The 24814-nt window shown below is 42.8% G+C and overlaps 1 protein-coding gene across 2 annotated transcripts in view; it reads left to right on the plus strand.

Annotated features, from left to right (window-relative positions):
• Positions 1–1763: 1763 nt before the first annotated feature.
• LOC134541015 (uncharacterized) overlaps positions 1764–24814 on the plus strand; it is a 38820-nt gene continuing 15769 nt past the window's right edge. Inside the window, exons 1-9 of one of the 2 annotated variants that reach the window (XM_063384139.1) lie at positions 1764–2194; positions 12367–12486; positions 15334–15436; positions 16325–16452; positions 20320–20559; positions 21265–21475; positions 22462–22683; positions 22763–22983; positions 23960–24268. In XM_063384139.1, coding sequence (XP_063240209.1) covers positions 2087–2194; positions 12367–12486; positions 15334–15436; positions 16325–16452; positions 20320–20559; positions 21265–21475; positions 22462–22683; positions 22763–22983; positions 23960–24268 — 1662 coding nt within the window. In that variant the 5' untranslated portion in view covers positions 1764–2086. The remainder of the gene's footprint in view (positions 2195–12366; positions 12487–15333; positions 15437–16324; positions 16453–20319; positions 20560–21264; positions 21476–22461; positions 22684–22762; positions 22984–23959; positions 24269–24814) is intronic. The other variant, XM_063384140.1, reaches the window with a different exon arrangement.

A 24814-nucleotide genomic window follows, 5' to 3' on the forward strand; every position in this document is an offset into this window, starting at 1 on the left:
GTATGTCATTAGGTTTATTACAGGTTAAAAGAGCCTTTACATGTGTGCATCCTGATACTCACCCTATATCCCACGAGAGCCCGAGATTCGTATTGGGATACCGAATTCTGTTCAAACACAGAAATTGTCTAAACGTCTTATATGTCTTCGGCAGGAGCGGGACTAAGGACACACCTGAAGATGAATGGTAGAATGCCACGGTGCAGTGTGCGGAAGGAAAATTTCCGATAGATTACATAAGAAAATACAGTACGGAAGTTTGACACAGTTCACAATTCCTGCAATGAGATACACTTATGAAGGGCCACATGATCACACAAACACTGAATTAAACACTATAGTTACCACCCCCCCTCCCCTGGGTCACGGAGTAGGGTTAAGAAGGCTCAAAGACAGATTATTTGCAAATACATAGTCCGCACAGTAACATGGAATGTAGAATTTCAGACACGTGGTTACTTGGTGGAAAACATGGTTTCCTTACCGAAGCCTAGGCAGAGGGCCTTTGTAGGTACATGCCTCATGTAGTCGCTACACAAAGCCCTATGTAACACAAAAACTACACCACATCTCGTGGTCCAGAGGACAAGAATGAACAAAAGAACTATATGTAAGCTACAGACACAATATTGAATCTGAAGATGTTGGCCGTGGAGCTGGTTGTGCGGTTGATATTCTACAGTGGTGATGGTTGGTAATTGAGCGTATCCAGCCCCGATGATGGCTGAGAGACCACTCTTGTGACTCGATGGGAGGCCCCGATGTGATGCATCCAGCCTCATCGCTGGGTCAGGGATGACTGCTGCAGTGCTGGCAAAGCCACATTTTGGGCGCAAAGTGCACAGAGAGTGAGAAAAAATACAACCATGTTACAAAACATAATCGCACAGTGAACAATACTTATTTATTTACAAAAGAGTTTTGTTACATAACATGCCTTTAGTTAGTTCCTTTGTGATTTAGTAATTATTAATCGGCAGATGAACACATGCATTTGACAATCACATATAGTCGCAGGGGCAGCCATCGATATTTTGATGGTGTGGGCCGTTCACAACCCTGCACCTAATTGTATTGCATCATGCTGGGAAACATTCGTTGCACATACATTGCTGAGGTACCATTGAGGCTTAACGACCTGAGCAAACAGAGGGAGCTCCTTCCTTCAGTATCAACAAAAATAGATTTACAAAGATGGTCTAGTGACTATTTTATTACTCTCACAGTATTTCCCATAAACATAATTCAATACTACATGCCAATGGTCCTACAAGATAAACTATTTGTAGCATTAGTCACTATCAATTTTAGGCATTTATTTAAATGATGCACTATGCTTTACAAAAGCCAATTTTTTAAAAAGGAACAAAATAATTTTTTTTTTCGAAATAAATTGTCGAAGCTATTATGCTATCTTTTGATCGCTAACTATTTTCCATTAGGAAAACCTTGAGTGACCTTTATGAACGACATATTTAAAGGAGCATTTGTTTGGCAATGGTATAGTTCGTTTTGTTTTACTTTCGTATGTACATGTTGCATATTGAACTATCCTAAATATTAGCTCCGCTCCATTAAGGGGCATACAGGTATTTGTCTGTGGTGCTATCTGAAAACTTCTAATATTATTCTAAATTAATTGTAAAAGATGTAGTAGATATTTTGTTCACTTAGCGGTAATAGTTAAATACTACAAAGTTTTACGTTATAATTGAATCAATAGTATTTTATCTTTGGTAGCAGACGAATGAAGGTTGAAGCAGACGACGGTTTAATGTGAACGATGTTTTGTTCGGGAAGGGGAGGCGATCTAGTGATGATTATTTTGTGTGTACTGTGTAGTGTATTGTTTCGTGAACAGTCTGCATGGCCATTAAATGTGAAGTTATCCTGAATACTTTTAAAAACTATGCTTTTTGGTTAAAGAATTTTAAAGTGAGTAGGCCTAGCTTTGTGTAAACTGTTTTGCAGTATACGTTCTGCAGGTTAAAAAATATGGGATTAAGTTGCAAAGAGTGGACGCTTGCATTAATAAGTACGTTCAGCATGATTGCTTAGCTTAAGATAACTTACATGATTACACGACATGAACTCGCCGAAGCTGGGAAATAAGCATTCTCGGGAATCTGGGAAGCTCAAGCAGCAGTTGCAAGCGTCGCAATCAGAACTCAGTGATGGAGAAGAGTTGTCTCCGGTAAGAAATATTTATTTTACTATTTGTTCGTTTTTAGAGATGTTATTTAGCTACGGCGAGTATAAGGTTTAACCTTAAGCAACTTACGAATATACTGTGATTGTAAAGTTGAGGTAGGTTCTTTAAAAGGATTTTAAGCTTTTACAGAAAAAATAAATAAAAGTAAATAAAATTTATAAGTATTTGCTTTTAGGTGTTGCAAGTGTTTCTTGACTATTCCACAAAAGCGTGGTGTAAAATTCCGTATATTCTCACTCCAGTTTACAAATCTGCGCTACTCAAATTTCCCGTATATCCGTCCACCTGCAGAGTTTATCCTTTTTTCCCCTTCCCTAATATTTTAATATTTTTAACATGCCATTAAAAGCATAATTTAGACGAGTGTGTTCCATTCGCGCTCGGAAGAGAGTGATGCAGATTTATGATAAAAATAAATAAATGCTGTGCAATAAAAAACGCTCTTTTGCGGATTAAAAAACGTAAAGAGCATCCACAAAATAACTGTCGTGATCTTATTACAATTTTTCATGTCGAATTTTTATCATGGGAAGTATGTTGAAATTTAATGTTGTTAATGTAAGTAGGTAAAGAGAAGTTAATTTACGAGTGCAGTAATTGCATGTTGCTTATCTTTACTAATGAAGTAAATATTTGTAGTTATAAACCTAACGATTCCAATTCCATTGCAATATTCGAGAGATAAAATAAGACATTTGCCGCATGGGTATATTTTAGACAGTTTTTTTTTTTGGAGCAATTTGTGCTTGGTTTTATTGTTGCTTTCCATTCAGATTTGGGCAAATTTGAGATTTCATAGTATTTTTATGTACCTATTAAACCTAAGTTAACCACTCGTTAGAAATAGCAGTTTTAGAATTGACTAAATCTGAAAACTAAATCGAACCATCTACAGTGGTTTATGTTCACTTAATGATTCGATATGCTTGTACGCTTGCAATTGAGCTTTCGCTCGTTGGCAAGGAGCAGTGTTGCCAGCCATAAAACACAATTACCGACTGTATGTACATTCGGCTACATTCGGTTTATTTGTGGTATAAGAAGTTCTCAAATCGGGTGTCATATAGGAACATATAAAAAAAAAGTATGAAAACGAAATGTTACTGTCTTTAATACAAGTATCATAGGTATACACTGTTCTGTTAACTATCATAACAGCGTAACAACATACAATTTCATAGTGTAAATTCAGTATTGGCTATTCTTCTAAGGCCTGTGTGTAGAACTTTAAAATGCGTCTTTTTTTTTTTTTTTTGGGTGGATGGGTGGTTGGTTGGGGGGGGGGGGGGGGGGGGTAATGTAAACGTTGAATACTACTTTTCCAGTCACATGTGAAAAATGGTAGTCAGGTTAAAGGCTGGTGTAATTTTTTTTTTAAATATTACCTGTAATATAAATATGGCGACTTAAATTTGTGCTGTGCTTTAATATTGTAGGTGAGACAGTTTTCAATGAAAGATATCCCTGATCCAGGGGCGCAACAACAGGGGGGGGGGGGGGGCAAGGGTATTTTGCCCCCCCTCTGAAACCTTGAAGTGGGGGCAAAGAAAGTGCTGTGTAATCAATTTTTAGATAATAAAACTGCTTAAATAGCAGCATTTTCCACACACCCCCCCCCCCTCCCGCTTCAATAGGGTGGGATCGATTATTCTTTATAAAAAGGTATGTTGCCCCCCCCCCCCCCCTTTAGAAATTTAGTTGTTGCGCCCCTGCCCTTATCCTGTTGTCGCCGCCAAACTGTTTACTTGATACTAGTTGCAACATGATCCTGTGTTTCTCCAGGGATACTTAGGAATATAGTGTAGCCAAGGCTATTTTAAAAAAAGGCATGGATGCTTACTAGTATGTAGTGCGTTACGGAAAGAGCAAATATTGTTCTCTGCCCTCATTGGTTTTCCATTCCAAGAATTTTTTTCCTTCTTTTTCCTAGATTCGGCTACATTAGCGTACCAGAGCGGATCTTCCCGGGTACTCGTACAGATAAAGTAATTTGGGTACGTGTACCCGAATTCGGGTACGTCTGGAAACTCATGGAGTCTCCCACCGACCCTCATCCCTAACTTATTCTCTGAATTCCTGAAGCCGCCTTCTCAAGTATTTTCTACTCATGATCCTCCCTCTTTACCCTCTCTGTTCGACATTGTCCCCGCCCCCACCACTCTTAAGCACCTTAAACAGTTGCATCAGGCCTATTCTTCTTCCATGATTGTCCAGGAAAAGAGCAGAAAAAAAAAGCAAGAATGTAGGGAACCTGAAACACAATCTTGAGCTCTGTTGCGGGGCTACTGGCCACTTGCTGCAGCTAGTGGATGGGAAGGGCTTGAAGCAAGGGGGTGACTGAATGGGGCGATTGGAGGGGAAGGCTCTGTTATTGTATCTGCTGGAGTCCAGTTGCTGGTTATCTGCGAACAAGGTCAAGGCAAGCCGGGGGACTGCCTGCCGCTACACACACCGACACACCTATTCGAGTTGTTAGTTTGTGCGTGTCAGCCGTGTTCTTCCTTTGGCGTCGGCGCGTGGCAGGCCGCCATGACGTGAATATTGGGTATTGTTGTGCCAAGTCATTCCACACCGCGCATGCTCGTTGCTCGCGATACTGACCAAAGACAGCACAGCCTTGAAACTGCTGCAAACCTGTCGCAGACTCGCTCCAGCCAGTCCCGTCGCTGCTGCACACTCGTCTACTGCAAGCTTGGACTCGCTTTCACAAGTGGGGGGGGGGGGGGGGGGTATCCCCGGGGCCCGGATACGCTTCAAGACTTTTTAAAGCGTGTATTTACATTGACAGCGGGACTGAGATTACAGGTCTGCGATATGCTCACATGTTTGTTTTCAGCCCTGGCCTCGGTAACTTTGTATAAGAAAATCTGCCTGGAAGAAAGTTATGATAACAGACTACGAGCAGTGATTAAGGGAAGGGGGGGGGGGGGGGTGTTGAGATCTACGTCCACGGGCTTGGTTAACGCTTGGCGGCGGAATGTTAGAAACCTGATAAGACAATGGAAAAATCTGCCGGCCACGACGGGTGGATGTTGCGTGAGAGAGATGTTATTCCAAGATAACGTGTGTTCCAGCCAGTAGGTAACTCAGATTTATTTACGCTCCTTGATTTGCCTACCGTGTTCACCGAGTTACAATGGCCACAGCGCACACATACCGTTGTAGAAGCACTGTCGTGTTGCGTGTAATGGTTTTTCGATCTAGTTGTCTCCAGTTTCTTTGGAATAATAATCTAACCTGTAACTTTAAAGATCTGAAATCTCACGGAGTAAACAGTGGTGTGTATCTCTGAACATGCAGATAATAATTATAATTTAAAAAAAAAACACTATTTGAATCAGTTATACAATAAAAAGTTAATGAGTTATAATTTTAAAACGCACGCTTTTGTCAGTAACGGACTGCGTTAAAAAAAAAAAAAAAAGACCCCACACTCGAGGGGTTTTTCTAGTAGCAATTGAAGACTTCACTATCCACCTCCTGGCTCCATCAGATCAGCTCGATGGTACCAAATTATTGCATTGTCATCCCGATTATATATACTTGAAAATTTCAAATCGATACAATTAAAAGTAGGTTAAAATTACTTACAAGATTTGTTGACATAGTTCGCTAGTTACAAGTAGCTAGTAAAAACGTGTTTAAAAGGGTATCTTAAAAAATATTTGTTACGTGACATTAAATATTCATTGAGTCTAATTTTGTTCGAAGTTAGAAATATGAGAGCAGATTTCTTAAGCTGATCGATATTTGCCACTTTTTTAATTTCACATATTTATTTAAAGATTTATTTCTGAATGTGTGTGTTGCGTGCGCATATTCTGCGTATGTCCTGTTTCTGTTGCTCAAATAGGAAGATTTTTAAGTGTGCTTAGTTAGCATGATAAAGAATTGTCTGAGGTTAACAGTGGGTCAACAAAAACTTACTGCTCTATTAATAATAATGCATTAATTCAAGCCTTGCGCGGGAATAGCATTTTTGTGCTCCTATTGAAATTTTGCTAATGTGAAAGCGCGAAAAACTAATTTTTAAAGATTATTGACTTTTAATATATTCGGTATTAGGTATGTTATATTTTAAGTTGTTCAGTATTACGTCAACTGTCAAGTGTTAAAAAGAAAATAAGAGTTTGTCATATATTTTTTTAAATAGTTATAAAGGGGTGAAAATTACGTTTTATTGAGACAACATTTAAATGTTTTCTTAAAATGGTGTTAAAAATCACTCAGTGTTGTCCTATTTATTCAGCATCATGATCTTAAAATGTTTGCATTTGATTAATTTTTTTAATAGTGGGGGATTTTGAGAGTTGTGTATTAAGTTATAGGGACACAATAGGGCCCTTAATTTCTGTGTACAGCCCTGCTGGTATTCTCCAGACTACTACATATCGCGTGTGTGTCTGTCCGCGCAGCACTGCCACAGAAACCATAATATAATGTCTCGCAGTTTTCACCGACATGAAGTATCAGTCTTTAGTTATATGACCTAATTCAGGCTGTTTCCAATAGCCTGAGGTAGAACACTAAATATTATATACGGTCTTGTTAGAACCTCTCTGATAAATCAATATTGTTTTATTGTTAAAGGCTCTGCTTCGCTCGCCATGTTGTGTTGTTTGATTCTTGTTAGTGGAAGATATTCATGGGTTACTGTTAGGCAGAAGCACAGTTGTACCATTGAATACATTATATATATTCAATGGCAGTTGTAAGGAATAATTATCGTCAAGGTCGCCGAGCCGTGCTGATAACCAGCTTCCCGTATATGGGAGGGAGAAGGGAGGTGGCATGACTGGCTGGTTAACCTAGTACGTCGTTAGACCGCTAGGGGCGTACGCTGTCGATACATAGCGATTGAAGCGATCGCTGCGACGGAGCTTCCTACTACACAGGGTCTCCACAGTTAGTACTTTCGTACTAGATCTAGTACTTTTATAACTTTATTAGTGGTTTAGTACAGATCTAGTACATTTTTCTTTAATATTATAGTAACTCCAATAAGTTTTATTATTAAGCGTAATTATTTTTAAAAAACTATGGAATGTATGTGTGTGTGGTGTGAAATTTAAGTTTGAGCATTGCAATGTCATAATAACTTCCTAAATTGTTAATAACCATAACAAATTATAATTTAGTACTTTTTTTTCTAATCTAGTACTTTTTTCTTGCCTAAGTTGGTACGAAATATTTTTTCCTTGACCCTGCTACTACAACAATTCCTCTGCGAAACCGGCCAGAATATTTAACCTGGGCTCGCGACTTCTATACAATGGTTGTACGCATCGCGGGGCCTGCCAGGCGGCACGCCTAGTTGGCCGCGGTTGACGGCCACAGGGAGGTTCCCCTGGCCGGACAGGCGGACAGGCGGCTAGGCGGCTCCTTGTAGGCGCAGCACGGTCCGGAAGTGACCAAACATGGCGGCGTGCGAGCCGCTCGCGCCGGCCTCATGCGAGTGGCCGAGTAGTCACTCCACTCCCCTCGTTGCGTCTTACCCGCGGGGGAACTTACCATCTCCTGTCATCGCTCGTCATTAGTGGGCGATGGCCGAGGGTTACGGGGGGGAAGACGGGTCATCCGAATAAAGTTAGATCATCCTCTAATTCATTCTTTCACTAATTAACCGTGATTCACAACCCATGAGAAAATTGTCAATTGTTTTCTTGTGCTTGTTAGTTGAGAAATTTTCATGCAAATTTATTCCGATAGCACCGTCGAATTTTTTGCTGTGTTACAAGGTTTCTCACCAGATATTTACTAAAAGTTGTTTTCGAGAAATAAAAAGTCACGCAAGCGAAAATAAACGCTTTTATTACATAATTATTTGTAAATATCTGTGGCTAAAGTTGAAACGAAACATAAATCGAGATAATTGCACCGGAAAAGCCCTCAAAATAAAATAATAACATAAAAATTAAATAACCAACATTACGTGTTGACAGGCTTAAATTATCCACTGTGTGTTTACATTTAATATAGTCTTTGTATTTTTACTTTTAATGTTTTCTTTTAATTATAATAAATTTTTCTGTGATGTAATGCTTCGCACTGTTCTCTTGAAGTCATGACTTAAGATATGATAACGTAACGTACTATTAAAGGCCATGGTTTAAAGACAATAGAAACGTTAGCTAGAAACAACACACACTACCGATCAATTTGTGGTCAATATACACAGTATCAATTATCAACAAACCTTTTTTTCTTTAAAACCGAAGGATAAACTCACGAGTGAGAGGAAAGTTTCATATTTCAGGAATGGTTTCTAGTTGTGAAGATCAGGTGAAAGGTAAACAAGTATGTAATACGACTATCCAGCTGGTATATATAGTGCAGAACACATTAAAAGAAGGTCTATCTTAGTCAACTGAATCAGGCTAGTAGAAGGAAATTTTCCTCAAGAGTTCTGGGGGATAATGTTATGTGAAACGCAACGATAACGTCAAAAAGAAAATATCTGGAACTGAAAGCATTCATAATGTGTGTAGGTTATCAAATACTGCCGATAACGTGGAACAAACTCTCCAGTATAAAATATGGTAGCGACTCCATATTGTTTAGGAGCTGAATGACGTTCAAGGAAGCTGGAGAAAAACATTTTTTTGATAGCATCGCGGAATGTATGTTCCATAACAGAAATTAAAATCATAAAACCAAAAGGGAAACAAATGCTCGCAAAAAGACTATACCAACAGGACAACCCTTCAACCTCTTTTAATAGAGGGTGGTTAATCTGGGATGAATCAAATTAACTTGAAACAATCTATAATTAGCATAATTTAATCTCACAGAGAAGATTTCTAAAGGTTCCATACCTCGCAGCACGATATCTAGTGATTGCTTACCCTGAAGACATCGATTAAGTGGTTGCCTACACGGCAGTTAAGGCTTAAGTAGTTGCCTACGTAGAGCAAAGTAGGAGATAGAGTAGTTAGAGCTAAGTCGTTGTCAGAGCACAAGTGGTTGCGTAACCTGAAGTCATGGCTTGACGGTTGTTTACCCTGCAGTCAAAGTTTCAGTGGTTGCCTAACCTAAATACAGACTTGTGTGATTGGTTGCCCTTGCAGTCGGAGCTTAAGTAGTTGTATAACATGCAGTCAGAGTTTGAGTGGTTGCATAACCTGTATTCAGAGCTTGAGTGGTTGCCTAACTTGTATTCAGCGTGTCAGTGGTTGCCTAACCTGCAGTCAGAGTATGGATGGCTGCCTTCCTCTCTGGTAGAGTACCCACAGAAATTTTGGAACTTCTTTTTTGACGTTTGTCACAGCACAGTGCCATTTATTTTCCATTTGGAATAGCCTTTCATATAACCGGTGCTACCCGTGTGCTACTTTGTGTTACCCTTGCTGTCAGAGTTAATATTGCTACCGTTGCTATATGTGCTACGTTTGCTACAAATGCCACCCGGTTTTTACGTATTACCCTTGCTTTCCCTAGGAGTGTGTTCTTACGATGATGTTGCGTGTTAATTGTGGCGTATTGTACTGTTAGGTGTTCTCTGTGTCAGGCTGTGACCTACAAATACATGCTTCATGAGACATCTTGAGGGCTGATATCAAGTGTACTGGTAGCAGCCAACACTCGGGTGACTTGTCCCGACAGCCACAACAAATATGCCCCACGTCAGTTTAGTTACTGGCTTGTATATGTTTGTGTGTGGCTGTAAAGTGAGCATTTTGAAGTTCACTTGGCAGGAGAGTTGCCTCTTTACATGTAGCAACAAATGTACAGCAACCTGGTGTCCTCTTGTACATCAAACAACGGTTTGTGTTGTTAGTTCCTGGTCCTATCAGTGTTGTGATATGCCCAGCTGTAATTATGTTCTTTGTTAACCTCTGCGTGTAGCAAGTGTGGCCTACTTATCAGGCATTGTTTCATGGCCGTTGATACTTCAGCTTGCGTCTGGCTGTTTTCTCGGTAAGGAAGAATCAAATATCCATAACTATTGTCAAACGTTTGTCCACGTGTTGAAATCCCATGTTATAAATAACTATCATCGAAATCGTCATTAACTGTACAATAGTTTTCGATGTTAAAAACAAACAGATTTTCCCCTTACGGTGTTGAAGCATAAATGGCAATGCTTAGGATAAACGTACTTATAATTCTTTTGAAAATGTCATTAGGAAACACATGTGAGATACTTGGCTTGAGTCTCCGAACCACCGGTGTATGGAGACGGTGCGGCGTCGCGGGGCGCCGCGGCGGGCGGAAGTGTAGCGCCGGAAGCGCGCGACAAGACACGCGAAGGCTCTCGGGTCGCAGTAACGGTCAGCAGGCCACGCCCACGAGAGCAGCGAGCCAACTGGCTGCTGGCAGGAGTCGTGGTAGTCCTGTGCTGTCGGCTCACAGCGTCTCGTAGACGTGGTCGACTCTGACGGATCACCCAGCGGCAGGGTCAGACTGGGGAGGCAGCTACTGACTTGGCCTTCATCCAGTTTGATTCTGAATCATGATTTCTTAGATCACCGTGGGAAAATAATTTCCGAAATGTGATTACAAAGACCGTGGCTGATTCTTCCATGTCCTCGTAGTCGCTGTCCTCGCCATGTGAACATCATCACTGCTGTTGGACAGGACGGCGATTGGCCCTCGATCCACCAATCAGCGCTGGCCTCGTCCTGACACTTCCAGTCGCCACCGACAGCTGGAGCAGCACTTGCAGTGGCAGTTAGAATCATGTTTCCTTTTTTTTTTTTTTTAAAAAAAGTAGACGTTCGAGATTTTTGTCCAAGGCCGGCCCCCCCCCCCCCCCCCCCTTTTTTTTTGTACAAACTGGACTAGGCCCAGGTTTTTTATAGGCTTTGATCTTCGTATTTTGCGGTTAGCGGGAGAGTCAGCTGAAAACCAGTGACAATCTAAACGTTCAAACGAGTGTGAAGCCTTCTTAAATCCGGCATGTCATGACCTATGGTCGGGCTGGATGAGTGATTTTGGCGGACTGTCGAATGTCAGTATATTTTCAACGGAAATAGTGACTAAATATAAATAGAGTACATTGATACGCATGAAAAACAAGCAGTGATTAGCTGCTCTATGGCAAGAAGAAATACACAAGTGTTACGGTGATGTCCCGTTGCGTCCATGTTCAGGATCTGACAGTCGCGATGAACTCTGACCAGAGCAGCACACTGGCGTCTCCTGGAGGGCAAACGCGAGCCGCTCAAGCGGTGCCGGATTACAGAATGTTCCGAACCGAGGGAAGCCTGCCTCGTGAGCACCGATTGTCCGTGCCGCTTGTAAATCGACGTGGCTTAGCTGCAGCACAGGCGGCGAGAACCTGAGAGCCGAGCTAGTTCACTTTCTCCAGTTATTGCATACTGTTCCATAGAGACGAGCAGGGACGCCATCTTGACGCTGCTTTCACGAGGGTTCCTGTGTGTCTCTGCAGCAGCAGCAACAACAATAACACAGCGTGTTCAGTATATCTTCAGATAGACTACAAGGAGAAAATATGTAGTTTTAGCATTTTTAGTTCTTCTACAGTTTTGAAATCTACCAAGGCTTGAACTGACTACTGGTTGAGATGAAACACATGCTTCGACAACACAGACGGGGTCGATTCTAATATCGGTAAGTGGAGCTGCAATGTGGAAAGTCTTATTTACAACCATTTATGTATTCGTTTCCAGACTAGATATTCATTTTATGAAATTCTTTCAAAATGATATATTTTTTCAAACAAAACAATACAACAGAACATTTATTATGACACTAGAATTATAACACGAATGCAACAAAATATCTTTGAAAACATTACGTTATATAGACTGCAAAAACATGACAAGAGATAAATAAAGTTATTTACGTAAAACACACTAATAAAAATTATACTAATTTACACATTCTTAAGGTTATGAAACAATTATATTACGTAAAAACGTAAAATATCAAACTCTTAAATAAATACAATGTCCCACTGACCCATAGCAAAAAATTAAAAAAGAAAATTTTACACGCCAAGGTAAACATAAGATTAAATACGAACGAGAAACAATCATCGCACCAAGTCAAGAAACGACCGCAATGCGGGTCGAACAGGACGTCGAAGTTGACGAGCTGCCCACTGCTTCAGCTCAGAAATGCGGACACACGTGTTCCAATAGAAGTATAGGAGTGGAGCGGAGCGGAGCGATGGCCGTGTGTTGTTGCAGTCGCAGATCCTGGAGCTGGTGAAGCCGGACCGCGTGACGGCCAGCAAGCCCGAGGAGGACCGCCGCCGCAGGACCATCATCGTGGAGAAGCACGACGGCTCCTTCGGCTTCACGCTGCAGGTGTGTCTCTCACGATCCTCCCGTCTTCTGCTGTCTCACCACCGATCCCTCTTCCACTGTCTCACCACCATCCCTCTTCTACTCTCTACAGCAGTCCTCCTCCTACTCTCTACAGCAGTCCTTCTACTCTATACAACAGTCCTTCTTCTACTCTATACAACAGTCCTTCTTCTACTCTCTTCAGCAGTCCTTTTTATACTCTCTACAGCAGTCCTTCTACTCTCTACAACAGTCATTCTTCTACTCTCTACAGCAGTCCTTCTACTCTATACAACAGTCCTTCTACTCTCTACAACAGTCCTTCTACTCTATACAACAGTCCTTCTTCTACTCTATACAACAGTCCTTCTTCTACTCTCTACAACAGTCATTCTTCTACTCTCTACAACAGTCATTCTTCTACTCTCTACAGCAGTCCTTCTACTCTCTACAGCAGTCCTTCTTCTACTCTCTACAACAGTCCCTCTTCTACTCTATACAACAGTCCTTCTTCTACTCTCTTCAGCAGTCCTTTTTATACTCTCTACAGCAGTCCTTCTACTCTACAACAGTCATTCTTCTACTCTCTACAGCAGTCCTTCTTCTACTCTATACAACAGTCCTTCTACTCTCTACAACAGTCCTTCTACTCTATACAACAGTCCTTCTTCTACTCTATACAACAGTCCTTCTTCTACTCTCTACAACAGTCATTCTTCTACTCTCTACAACAGTCATTCTTCTACTCTCTACAGCAGTCCTTCTACTCTCTACAGCAGTCCTTCTTCTACTCTCTACAACAGTCCCTCTTCTACTCTAAAACAGTCCTTATTCTACTCTCTACAACAGTCCCTCTTCTCTCTACAACAGTCCCTCTACTCTCTACAGCAGTCCTTCTACTCTCTACAACAGTCCTTCTTCTACTCTCTTCAGCAGTCCTTCTACTCTCTTCAGCAGTCCTTTTTATACTCTCTACAGCAGTCCTTCTACTCTCTACAACAGTCATTCTTCTACTCTCTACAGCAGTCCTTCTTCTACTCTATACAACAGTCCCTCTTCTACTCTATACAACAGTCCCTCTTCTCTCTACAACAGTCTCTCTACTCTCTACAGCAGTCCTTCTTCTACTCTCTACAGCAGTCCTTCTTCTACTCTCTACAACAGTCCTTCTTCTACTCTCTACAGCAGTCCTTTTTCTACTGTCTCACCACTGGTTCCTCTTTCACTCTCCCACCACTCGTCACATGTGTTTCACCTATGTTTATGTGAGTGGGTGGAGTGAAAGAGAACACATACCTATTAAATACTGTACATTTCATGTCAATAATATATAGTCTTTTTAATGAAATATTGTGTCAATTTAAATCAACAAATTATTGTGTACGCGCATCAAAAAAATGTTACAACGGACGTTTTTTTCCATATTTTGTTAACTGGGGTAAAAAAATGTTAAAAATTTATCGATCAATGAATTAATTTTTTTTCTTGCATATTTAGGTCGAAAATGGAATAATAACCTCTAATAATGTCGACATTGCAATCGATGTTTGTGCGCATATTTGCACTGTCGATCTCCTTGCTACTTGCTCCCTTCTCTGGGTGTGACAATTGTGTCAAGTTTGAATAGGTAGCCTACCTAATACATTTTAAGGCATCTTTGCTTTGATAGAATGTTTAAACACTTCCACTGATTTGATTAGATGCGTGTGTTTCAATGCAGAGCAATAGTTGCATGTAGTAGTTGTTGGTGTTATCGCCAGGATGTGCAGGGTGACACTCGGGGGACGTGTTCGGCCTCATTGTTGTGTCCCCGGCTGGGGCTGGGAGCCGCGTCGTGCCAGCTGGTCGCAGAGTGAAAGGCCTGCTCTCTCCGCGACTGCGGCTGTTTCCCAACGCGCGGAAACTGCCGTGCTCGCTGTGCCGCTGTGCCAGGTCGCCAAGTCTCTAGCCGCTGGTTCTGTGCGTCGAGGCCGTGTAGTATCAGTATCTCGATCCAGCGGAGTTGCTCAAATATCAACGATAACGCACTCGCGTCGCAAGGTTTCACAGAGGCTTAAGGCGAAGAGATTAAGTGGGCTCCACACCACTCACATATTGACTCCTGTGACCTTGGATTGAGAGAACCCACGATCATTGCCACGCGAGGGGCGTGCTAGCGAGGAGCTATCTTAGTAGATTGTTCAGGTAGTTAATTTAGTTTATATGGTGCAAATATAATTAACATTCATAATAATATTTGTAGTCAAACCTATTTCTTTGTTTTGATCATAGGACGTAACGTTTCTTACACCCTGTAAATTGGCAAAGTTAAAATAACTAGCGACTTTTTTTTACAATGATTCTTGTAATAGAGAAGATTGATTTAATATATTTTTTTTTGTTCAGACGCCGTTTCTGGTTACACTGTATGTCATAGATAAACCCTAGTAACAGACAAAAATGATGAAAGCGCAAACACACATAAAACAAGCCAAAATCAGCCCATGCCAAAAGTTAAATGCGTGTGTGTAATATATATATATATATATATATATATATATATATATAGAGAGAGAGAGAGAGAGAGAGAGAGACCGCGCAGAGAATTCCGTGGAATGATTCAGTCGGTAAAAAATGCCACAGCACAGACGAACACAGCGTGTCGACAGCGACGGGACATCTGCAACACGAACAGTAAATAAAGAAATAAACCTACCATGGACAACACAGCATTCTCTAGACACCACAACGACGACAGCACAGACTACACAGTAGGCCACTGAAGACCAAACAGTTGCGACGTTTCGGGAACTCGGAGTTGTTCCGGACATGGGCACAGCGGGGTGTTCTCGGGGTGTTCCCGGCGTGACCCGAGGGCGCTGTTTGCAGAGCTACGGCATCCACTACAAGAAGGAGCAGGAGATAGAGATGATCACGTACGTGGACTTCGTGGACTACGACGGCGCTGCCTTCAGAGCCGGCATGCGAGAAGGTACTTGTCAGTAGCAACAACCATCTCTGTACGTGTGTGCAGGAGCGTAGCCAGGGGGGGGGGGGGGGGTTAGGGGTTCAACCCCCCCCCCCCCTTAGCACCAAATCTTTAATTAATTTCTTATTCATCACTCAAACCAATTTCATATTAAAATTAATAAAAATTTTACCATTACAATATTTAAATTTAAGAACCGAAAACTGCTAAAATAGCACTATTTTACACCTTAATATCCAAATTTTCCCGCTTTAATACGGGGGGGGGGGGGGGGGGGCATGCTTCTTACCCCCCATACACAAATCCTGGCTACGCCACTGCGTGTGTGGGTTCGAGTCAAATAACTTATAGCAACTCGTAGTTAATTAATAAATAACATAAATCATAAGTTCAAAAATACTATCTTCATTTTATTTTTAAATTATTATTTTTAAACAGTCATCAAACTATATTGAATGAGGTACTGTATGCTCATCAGAAATTAGTAGTTATCTGCTGTCGATTAGCCTACACAGAGCAAGTGACCTATAATGTTAGGCTACATGTTTCTTTGCATGTTATAGTTTTATACTTTTAAACGTTTGTCTAATTTATTTCTTGTTTTACGTTTTTTTTAAATATAAGAGTTTAGCAAAATTTAACATGGTTATTATTTAGTTTATAATTTATTTCAATATGTATCAACTCATCATTTTTTATTTTGATTAATTCTAGGTACCTGAATTCTTTTTGCTTGAAATTAAATATTGAATTAATTGAACAATTTGGCATGATAGAGCATAAATTACATATTATAACTGTTTAATATCTTGTTACACATAATCATGCCTCAGCGTAGAACACCAGCAGGAGTTAGCCGAAAACTTGTACATACATAATGTTTTTGTTTAGGTGATGTCATCTTGTCGATTAACGGACATGACATGGAGAAAGCTGACCACAAGACGCTGGTCAACTACATCAAGAACTGTGACTGTCGCATGAGAATGGTCGTTCTCTTCGAGGACTGTGTGCGCAAGGTAGGAGTGGAGGAGTCTAAATAATAGGAAATAAAATCTATGTTGGACATTCAGGTTGTAGTGACACAACTCTATATGACTACACGTTTTTTTTATATATCTATCGTGTTATTAACTATGATGTTTGATTTGTATGTTTCAAACATAACAATGTACCAAGAAAATAATATCAATTTCTGCAATTAGCTCCGAGGACTTATCACACTAAGTTTTAATGTAGCTACTTGGAATGGGCACCTTATACTAAAGAAACATGAAAAATTATCTCAAATAATTCATGTGCGGCATTACTAAATACATATTTTTAGTGTTATTTTATGAATAACATATTTTCCATTCAGTGGTTCACAAAGTGATTACCAATAGAAAATATGACATATTTAGTCGTAAATAGAAATGGCTTATGTCAGAAATATTAATGATTCCAAGTGTTGCACGATTATATCAGTACCAAAAATATAATTGCAAATAGATAATTGTTCAATTGTTAATCTCAAATATGATTACTTATTATGGAACTTGTATTCTAAATTAAATATAATTGCATGCTCTGGCTTAGCTCATTGCTTGAAGAGTAGTACCTCTGAGTCTAATTACTCAAATTCTTTTGTACAAATAAATTAGGCAGCGTGTGATTCGACGTGTAAGATAAACTAATCTTGTCAGGTTAAATAATTATTTGAATCAATTGGCAATGATTAGTAACAAAATTTTTTGATTTAAACAAGTTAACAATTTACAATTGTGATAAAATTGAGACATGAATTTAATTTAACACGGACATCAGGACAGTGGTGCAATATTACCTTTTAAGAAGTGGACAGTACCTTTAGCGTTGTGATATTGAACAGAATTATTCAACGCTCCTGAAAAATAATCAATAAATCGTACAGCTTCTAGCGGCAGTTAGCACTCGTCATGAACCATGATCCCGTTCTTGTTTCTGAGTTTTCGGCTGGTAAGTCGATGAACGAGGTCCGAGGTTGGATTCGGCTGTAGATGGATCTCGGGATGGTCACGCGAAGTCTCATCCTTCCTTCCTTCGGTCAATGAAGTGGACTCATTCTTAATAAATGTGCTGAATGTCTTGGAGTAGTTGTACATATTCTTACAAACTACACCACTAATCTCAACTTTATAGAAGTATTTCATTTATTTCACTTGTACGATAGTAGTTTTAGAATCGTCAAAATATACTTCTGACCTACAGGATGGTTTCTTATGGACTGATTTAGTTCTGGAACCATTCTTATTGATTCCTTATCAAACATGAGATATCAAAAACCTAATTTCTTGCACAAACTGTTTTCTTTACAATAAAATATAAATATATATAATTTTTGCACTACTTCCTCTGAAGTCATAGATTTAGAAAACTATATTCAACTATCCAAAAACAAAACCAAACACTTGAACGCAAACAAACATTTAACACAATCTTTCATATATCATAGAGAACACATGAATATATAGTAATTATTACAAGTTCAATTGTTTTGGAAATTCAGCTGTTAAAATATTTAACAAGGTCTTGGGTTCGGCGCCTGACGATTGCACTGGAACGGCTTGATGAAAAAATGGGCAAGTAGGCCAACCTGCTTTTATAAATAATGTTGCAACATGGCAACATGCGGTAGACACTTTCGGCCATGCTTGCTTGTCCACAACTGACTTCAGCATCAGCTTGCTTGAAATCAACAACAAAGCTTTATCCAACCACCTCCAAACACAAATAAGGGGGAAGGTTCAAAGTAAACCTATACAGAACCTTCTGCCTACCTTAAAATGTCAAATTATAACTTTATTACTGATAACATGTTCATTGAAGTGGGTACAACTAGTCTGCAGTTCTTTCAATAAGACACCCAAATTGTTGACAGATGCCACACGAACCACATAATACTTCCCAGGAAATACCACCACCAGTCGCCCAAGGTACCACTGGAGGGGGTAGGGTGTGTCCTTCAGCAGAACCATCGTGTCGAGCTCAGTTTTGGTTCTGGGTCAGTCCATTATGCTACTTCTGCCGGGTGTGAAGATAATCACTATGCCAACGTTTCCAAAACCCTTGATGTATCCATTGGAACAACTGCCAACTTTAACATCGATTTAAAGGACTGGTAGAAGTGTCAGGTCAGTGTCAATTAAAAGTTTCTTTGTCAGAATGTGCCCTGGGATAAAGAAACCAGATTGTTAGGGTGTGATCTCAATGGTGCAATGGATCTGGAGTTCAATACTGCCCCAATCCACTCAAGTGCTGTATTTAGCTCCTTGCATGTTCCCCAGTCACATGCCAAGATGTCTCCACAGTCGTCACTCCCACTTCCCAGATACCACCAAAGTGGAGTGGCCAGGATGAGTGAAGTGCCACACAATTCCCATTGGTATGACCACATCTTGGACTTCCTTCTGGTGTGGCAGAGAGATTACTAACCGGTACAGCTTCGTCAGATGGTTATTGGTTCCAAAAGTTTGTATCACAATCACTTTACGTGAGTGCCTTCCCCGCTGGACAGTGAACCGCTGATGTGCTGCGATGAACTTTGTGGAGCGGTTCAATAAAACTGTTGAGGATGTGTGTTTTAATGCTGCTAGTGAGGTTAGGTTTGTAGTGAGTTATTCCCTAGCTGCTTCACCACAGTTCTCTGGAGGAATTTGTTTGTTGGCTGTTCATTCTGCAATTCCATGTTCATTAAGTTAAATGAATATAGAACACTACGGGGTCGTTTGCAACATGTATGATATTGACTGGCAGAAAAAACATGATTTGATGAGACTTGGCTGCAGCGTGAGTATCGGAGGTGTACTGGAGAGGGAGTGCGGGTGGGTACCGGTGGGCCCAGGCGCAGCGTAGCGGGTGGGTCGGCAGGTGTACTGGAGACGGAGTACGGGTGGGTACCAGTGGGCCCAGACGCAGCGTAGCGGGTGGGTCGGCAGGTGTACTGGAGATGGAGTGCGGGTGGGTACCGGTGGGCCCAGACGCAGCGTAGCGGGTGGGTCGGCAGGTGTGCTGGAGAGGGAGTGCGGGTGGGTACCGGTGGGCCCAGAAGCAGCGTAGCGGGTGGGTCGGCAGGTGTACTGGAGACGGAGTGCGGGTGGGTACCGGTGGGCCCAGACGCAGCGTAGCGGTTGGGTCGGCAGGTGTACTGGAGACGGAGTGCGGGTGGGTACCGGTGGGCCCAGAAGCAGCGTAGCGGGTGGGTCGGCAATTGTATTGGAGATGGAGTACCGGTGGGCCCAGACGCAGTATAGTGGGTGGGTCGGCAGATGTACTGGAGACGGAGTGCGGGTGGGTACCGGTGGGCCCAGACGCAGCGTAGCGGGTGGGTCGGCAGGTGTGCTGGAGAGGGAGTGCGGGTGGGTACCGGTGGGCCCAGACGCAGCGTAGCGGGTGGGTCGGCAGGTGTGCTGGAGAGGGAGTGCGGGTGGGTACCGGTGGGCCCAGATGCAGCGTAGCGGGTGGGTCGGCAGGTGTGCTGGAGAGGGAGTGCGGGTGGGTACCGGTGGGCCCAGACGCAGCGTAGCGGGTGGGTAGGCAGGTGTGCTGGAGAGGGAGTGCGGGTGGGTACCGGTGGGCCCAGATGCAGCGTAGCGGGTGGGTTGGCAGGTGTGCTGGAGAGGGAGTGCGGGTGGGTACCGGTGGGCCCAGACGCAGCGTAGCGGGTGGGTCGGCAGGTGTGCTGGAGACGGAGTACGGGTGGGTACCGGTGGGCCCAGACGCAGCGTAGCGGGTGGGTCGGCAGGTGTGCTGGAGAGGGAGTGCGGGTGGGTACCGGTGGGCCCAGACGCAGCGTAGCGGGTGGGCTGGAGAGGGAGTGCGGGTGGGTACCGGTGGGCCCAGACGCAGCGTAGCGGGTGGGTCGGCAGGTGGAGCTGCACATGCGCTACATCCAGCTGCAGCGCGTGCTGCAAGGCAAGATGGCGGAGCTGGAACGGCTGTGTCTGCGCGAGCGAGAGTTGCTGCAGGGCAAGTGGAAGACCCACAGCCTGCCGGCACGCAGCAAGAAGGCATCTGCCTCCACATCCACGGACGCCAGCACGCCCACGCACCAGCCCGCTGACTACAACTACTGCCGCCCCACCGTCTCCACCGAGGACGTGGCACGGGTGAGCTCCACCGTCCCGTGTTGCTTGTACTTCTGTAGGCGTGTTGAGCGTGAAGTTGTAGTATGCACGCTCCATGCAATGTGCAATTGCCTTTTTACTAGTTGTTTCATACGCAAGATATACAACGTAGCATGTTTATTTTCAAACGAATGAAAAAAATACATAATACAACAAAACATTGAAAATAGAGTTGTGCTCTTAATTAGTACTAATAGCTGTAACTAATAATACTTTTTTTTAAAAAAAAAGCAATCATAGTATCCAAACTTATTTTTTTAAATGTTAACTTAGAAATTATGAGCCAAGAAAATTGTCATATAACATACATGGCATAAATTATATTTACCACTTTGGTTGGTTCTCTTTAGTATGATGAATTCTATGCTATCTCTTCCATTTGATATTAACTATACGCTTTAGTTTATTTGAAGCACGAAAGGGTTTAGACCAAAGGTCAAAGATCCAGCGTGTGATTCACTAAACACAGAAGTACAACTTTCAACATGTGTACGTAAGTACAGGAACGTTTTCTTAATGTTAGGTTTATCATTATTACCAAAAAAAAAGTTAATTATTCTTATTTATTATATAGTTCGAAAAAAAATTAGTAAATAAAATGATTTAACGTGGTACGCGTGGAAAAAAAATTCAATGAATCCTATGGACATGTGTGTATTGTATTGAGAGTGAGTGTTGATGACGCAGTGTGGTCGCCAGGCCCAGCCGCCGGTGCTGGCCTACCAGTGCCTGGACCCGCTCTACGGGGGCTACTGCCTGCAGCGCTCCGCAGACAGCAGCGGGGAGTACCTGGTGGCCTGGCCCGCCCAGCGCGGCCACGCACACGGCGACCCGCACGCCCGCCACTCGGCCGCCAGGGGCTACCACCAGACCAACGGTGTGGCCGCCGCCGCCTCAGGTGCGGTCCTTTCTTCCTCTCCGCGTTCCTTTCGTCGTGAATACCTGTGACAATAGGGGGTAAAGGTCGTCAATCTAGAATTGGTGGGCTTGAAGCTGCCCGTTTGGATGCAGATGTGATTCATCAGTAAGGTGATACGCTGTCACTTCCTCCTGTGGTGTTACCAGTGGCATAGCCAGGGGGGGGGGGGTTAGGGGTTCCAACCTCCCTCCCCCCCCTTTAGCACCAAATCTTTAATTAATTTCTTATTTATCACTCAAACAAATTTCATATTAAAATTAATATAAATTTTACCATTACAATATTTAAATTTAAGTACCGAAAACTGATAAAATAGCACTATTTTACACCTTAAAATCCAAATTTTCCCGGATTTTAATTGTGTGTTCAGTATGACTTTCCACTCGGTAGTGTCGTAAATAAAACAAGATAGGGCCAGTGACCGTCTTATGGGAGAAGTGACGAGGTAACGGCTTTCCCCCCCCCCCTTTTCTTTTTATTCCCGTAATACTCCACAACTAAAAAAATGGAATGATAACATAAATAATTACTCCAAATCTCATCTGAACATTGAATTCAGCTCAATTTTATTTTTGTAATGAATATTTTATTTTGCATTTTTTTACTGCAACTTGTTGTTACTGGACAATAATATTTTTAAATATTCTTTAAGAGACTATTATTATCATTATTTTTTTTGTTTTAAATTTAGTAGTAGTCATTCAACTGAGAGATATTCCACACAACTCCAAATGACAGGCTGGACGAGAGAGAGAGAGAGAGAGAGAGAGAGTGAAGCGCCGTGCAGTGAGCCGTGTGCTGTGTGTCTGTGCAGCGAGCAGCAGGCAGACGGGCGGGGGCAAGGCCACGAAGAGCGCTCCTGGTGGCCAGCTCTGCAACCCCTGTGGTCACTGCACAGGACAGGCTGGACGAGAGAGAGAGAGTGAAGCGCCGTGCAGTGAGCCGTGTGCTGTGTGTCTGTGCAGCGGGCAGCAGGCCGACAGGCGGGGGCAAGGCCACGAAGAGCGCTCCTGGTGGCCAGCTCTGCAACCCCTGCGTGCAGGCGGGCGGCCAGGACAACTCCAGCCTCGAGGCCTACGACCTCGCTAGTCCGTGCTGCGACCCGCACTGCGTGCCGACTCGCCGCAGAGCACGCCACAAGGAGCACCGAGGGACCAAGCCCGCCGGCAAGTCGCACGAGGCCCGAGGTGGGTCCTCCAGATGCCTGGCGGTGTTGCGTCAGTCACGTGGGGCGTGAGTTGTGGAGGCGGTGATTGTTGTCGACAGGCTGTAAGGAGAAGAGTAGAAGCGGCGCGGGGGCAGCTGGGGCCGTGCAGGGCAGACAACCCGCCGGCCACTACCTGGACCTGGGTCCTGCCCCTGTTAGCCAGTGCAGCCTGCACTCGTGCACTTCGAGTGAGCAGAACGGCGCGGAGGGCGAGAGTAGCGCGGCGTCCTACACCACCTCGCTCAGCACGGACACGCTGTACTGGGATGCGCCCTGCGAGGTACTACTCATGGTCAAAATAGTACTAGTGTAGAATGGACACTCGATGTTACCGAATCTTCAATTATTACTTTCTTTCGTAGCCTCTATACAAACACGCAAATTTAAAAACAAAATTTTCGATACTTTTAAAATACGATAAACACATTGTAAGTCAATAAATTAGATTTATTATTTATAAATAACAAGTTTAATAGTATAGCGCATGTCATACTAGATTGCAGTATGTATACATTTGAATGGGCATTTACTTTCTCTTTCCAACAGAATTTCTACCATTAGTGCTGTCCTTGTTTCTGTGCACTCAGACACCACCAGACAACAAAAAAGTTTTAGACACAACTAGGTAATGTAATGGAAATTTTTAAAATGTATCTGAAAAATTTTATTTTGAAAGTAAAATTTCTAATGAAATTTTCTGGAAATACGTTAATCTGTTGTTAAAGTTTCCACCCAACGCCGCATAAACAAGCCTGCTGCTAGGCTGTGATTCTTTCTGCAGCACTCTTGACTTGACTCTTCAAGGTCAAGTGTGTAGCACTCGATGTGAAACAGTGACGTCATAAAGGCAGAAGGAGATCAGAGCCGGTGGCCATACTGTGGAGCAGCGTGGAGAGAATGGGGGAGTCAAGACCAGTGACGACCGGCATTGTCTGAAGAGTCCACTTGGAAGAGACCAACGAGGGTCAAACATGGAACTATCGTAATTGTAGTCGGCGCCGTACCACATGGCATAGAGGGCCTCATTATGCTGCTGTTCATACTTGCACTAGACCCAAGAGGGTGTAAGATCATGATCAGTCACATTCAGAGAGTGTGATTGTGTTTGTTCTCGACATTTGTTTTATATCATCAGGTATGCGCTGAAGCTGCCTGTGGCTCACAGGAGCCACCGCTCAAGTAGCGGTAGCACGGCCCATATGGGGTCTTCAGTTCCTGTTTTTGGTAGAGACCCAGCGTTGTTGTGATGGTCGCAGGTTGCGGTTGGCAGGAGCCATTCGGGGAAGGTGGTGTGTGGGAAGCATGGGGGCCCCACCCACAACCACCTCCAACACCAACACCAACACCAACACCAACACCAACCTCACCATCAACACCAACAACAGCTGCCCCACCACTACAACTCGATGCCACAGCACTCCGCCTCCTACAACCCGGCCAAGCCCGCCAAGTCGTGGGACAACCTCACCACCAAGGCCTTCGGGGGCTACGGCTTCGGCTACGGGTACCTGGACGTGGCAGGGCCCAAGGGCAGCAAGGGCCACGGGCGTGCACACAGCGCCAAGGTGAGTGCTATCACTCACTACTGTCACTTTGTACATCATTACAAACGGTTTCATATTACATTTGCTACATAATGGTTACACTTAAATTTAGAATCCTAATCAACAAGTGGTTTATTAGTTTTATTATTTCTTAAAAAATTTTTTTTTTGTAGTAGTAAGTGAAATATCATGTGAATATAAGACCCCATTATTAGAGACCGGAAAAATTTGCGGGTTCAATGACCCCCAGGATAGACTCCAATATCCTCTACACACTCGGGCAAATGTTCATTGGCTGTTGACTTGTGAGTCGTCTCGACCGGGCGACCTGTGATTCGACACCTCTATGAGTGAGGGTCTCTAATTGGCCCTCAGTCCTCCAGATTAACAGTGAACCAACGACAGAAGCGACACTAAAGGTATAATTATTTGAATTTTTAGCATGACACGAAATGAGCCCGCGAATTTTTCAGGTCTCTACCCATTATAATTGTTTAAGGTCATAATCATATTTGAGATGGTTGTATGTTTTAAATCCTTGTGAGGTTACACACGCAGGCTGTGTGC

The sequence above is a fragment of the Bacillus rossius genome, chromosome 17 (assembly GCF_032445375.1).
Source record: "Bacillus rossius redtenbacheri isolate Brsri chromosome 17, Brsri_v3, whole genome shotgun sequence".
In the NCBI taxonomy this organism is placed as follows: Eukaryota; Metazoa; Arthropoda; class Insecta; order Phasmatodea; family Bacillidae; genus Bacillus; species Bacillus rossius.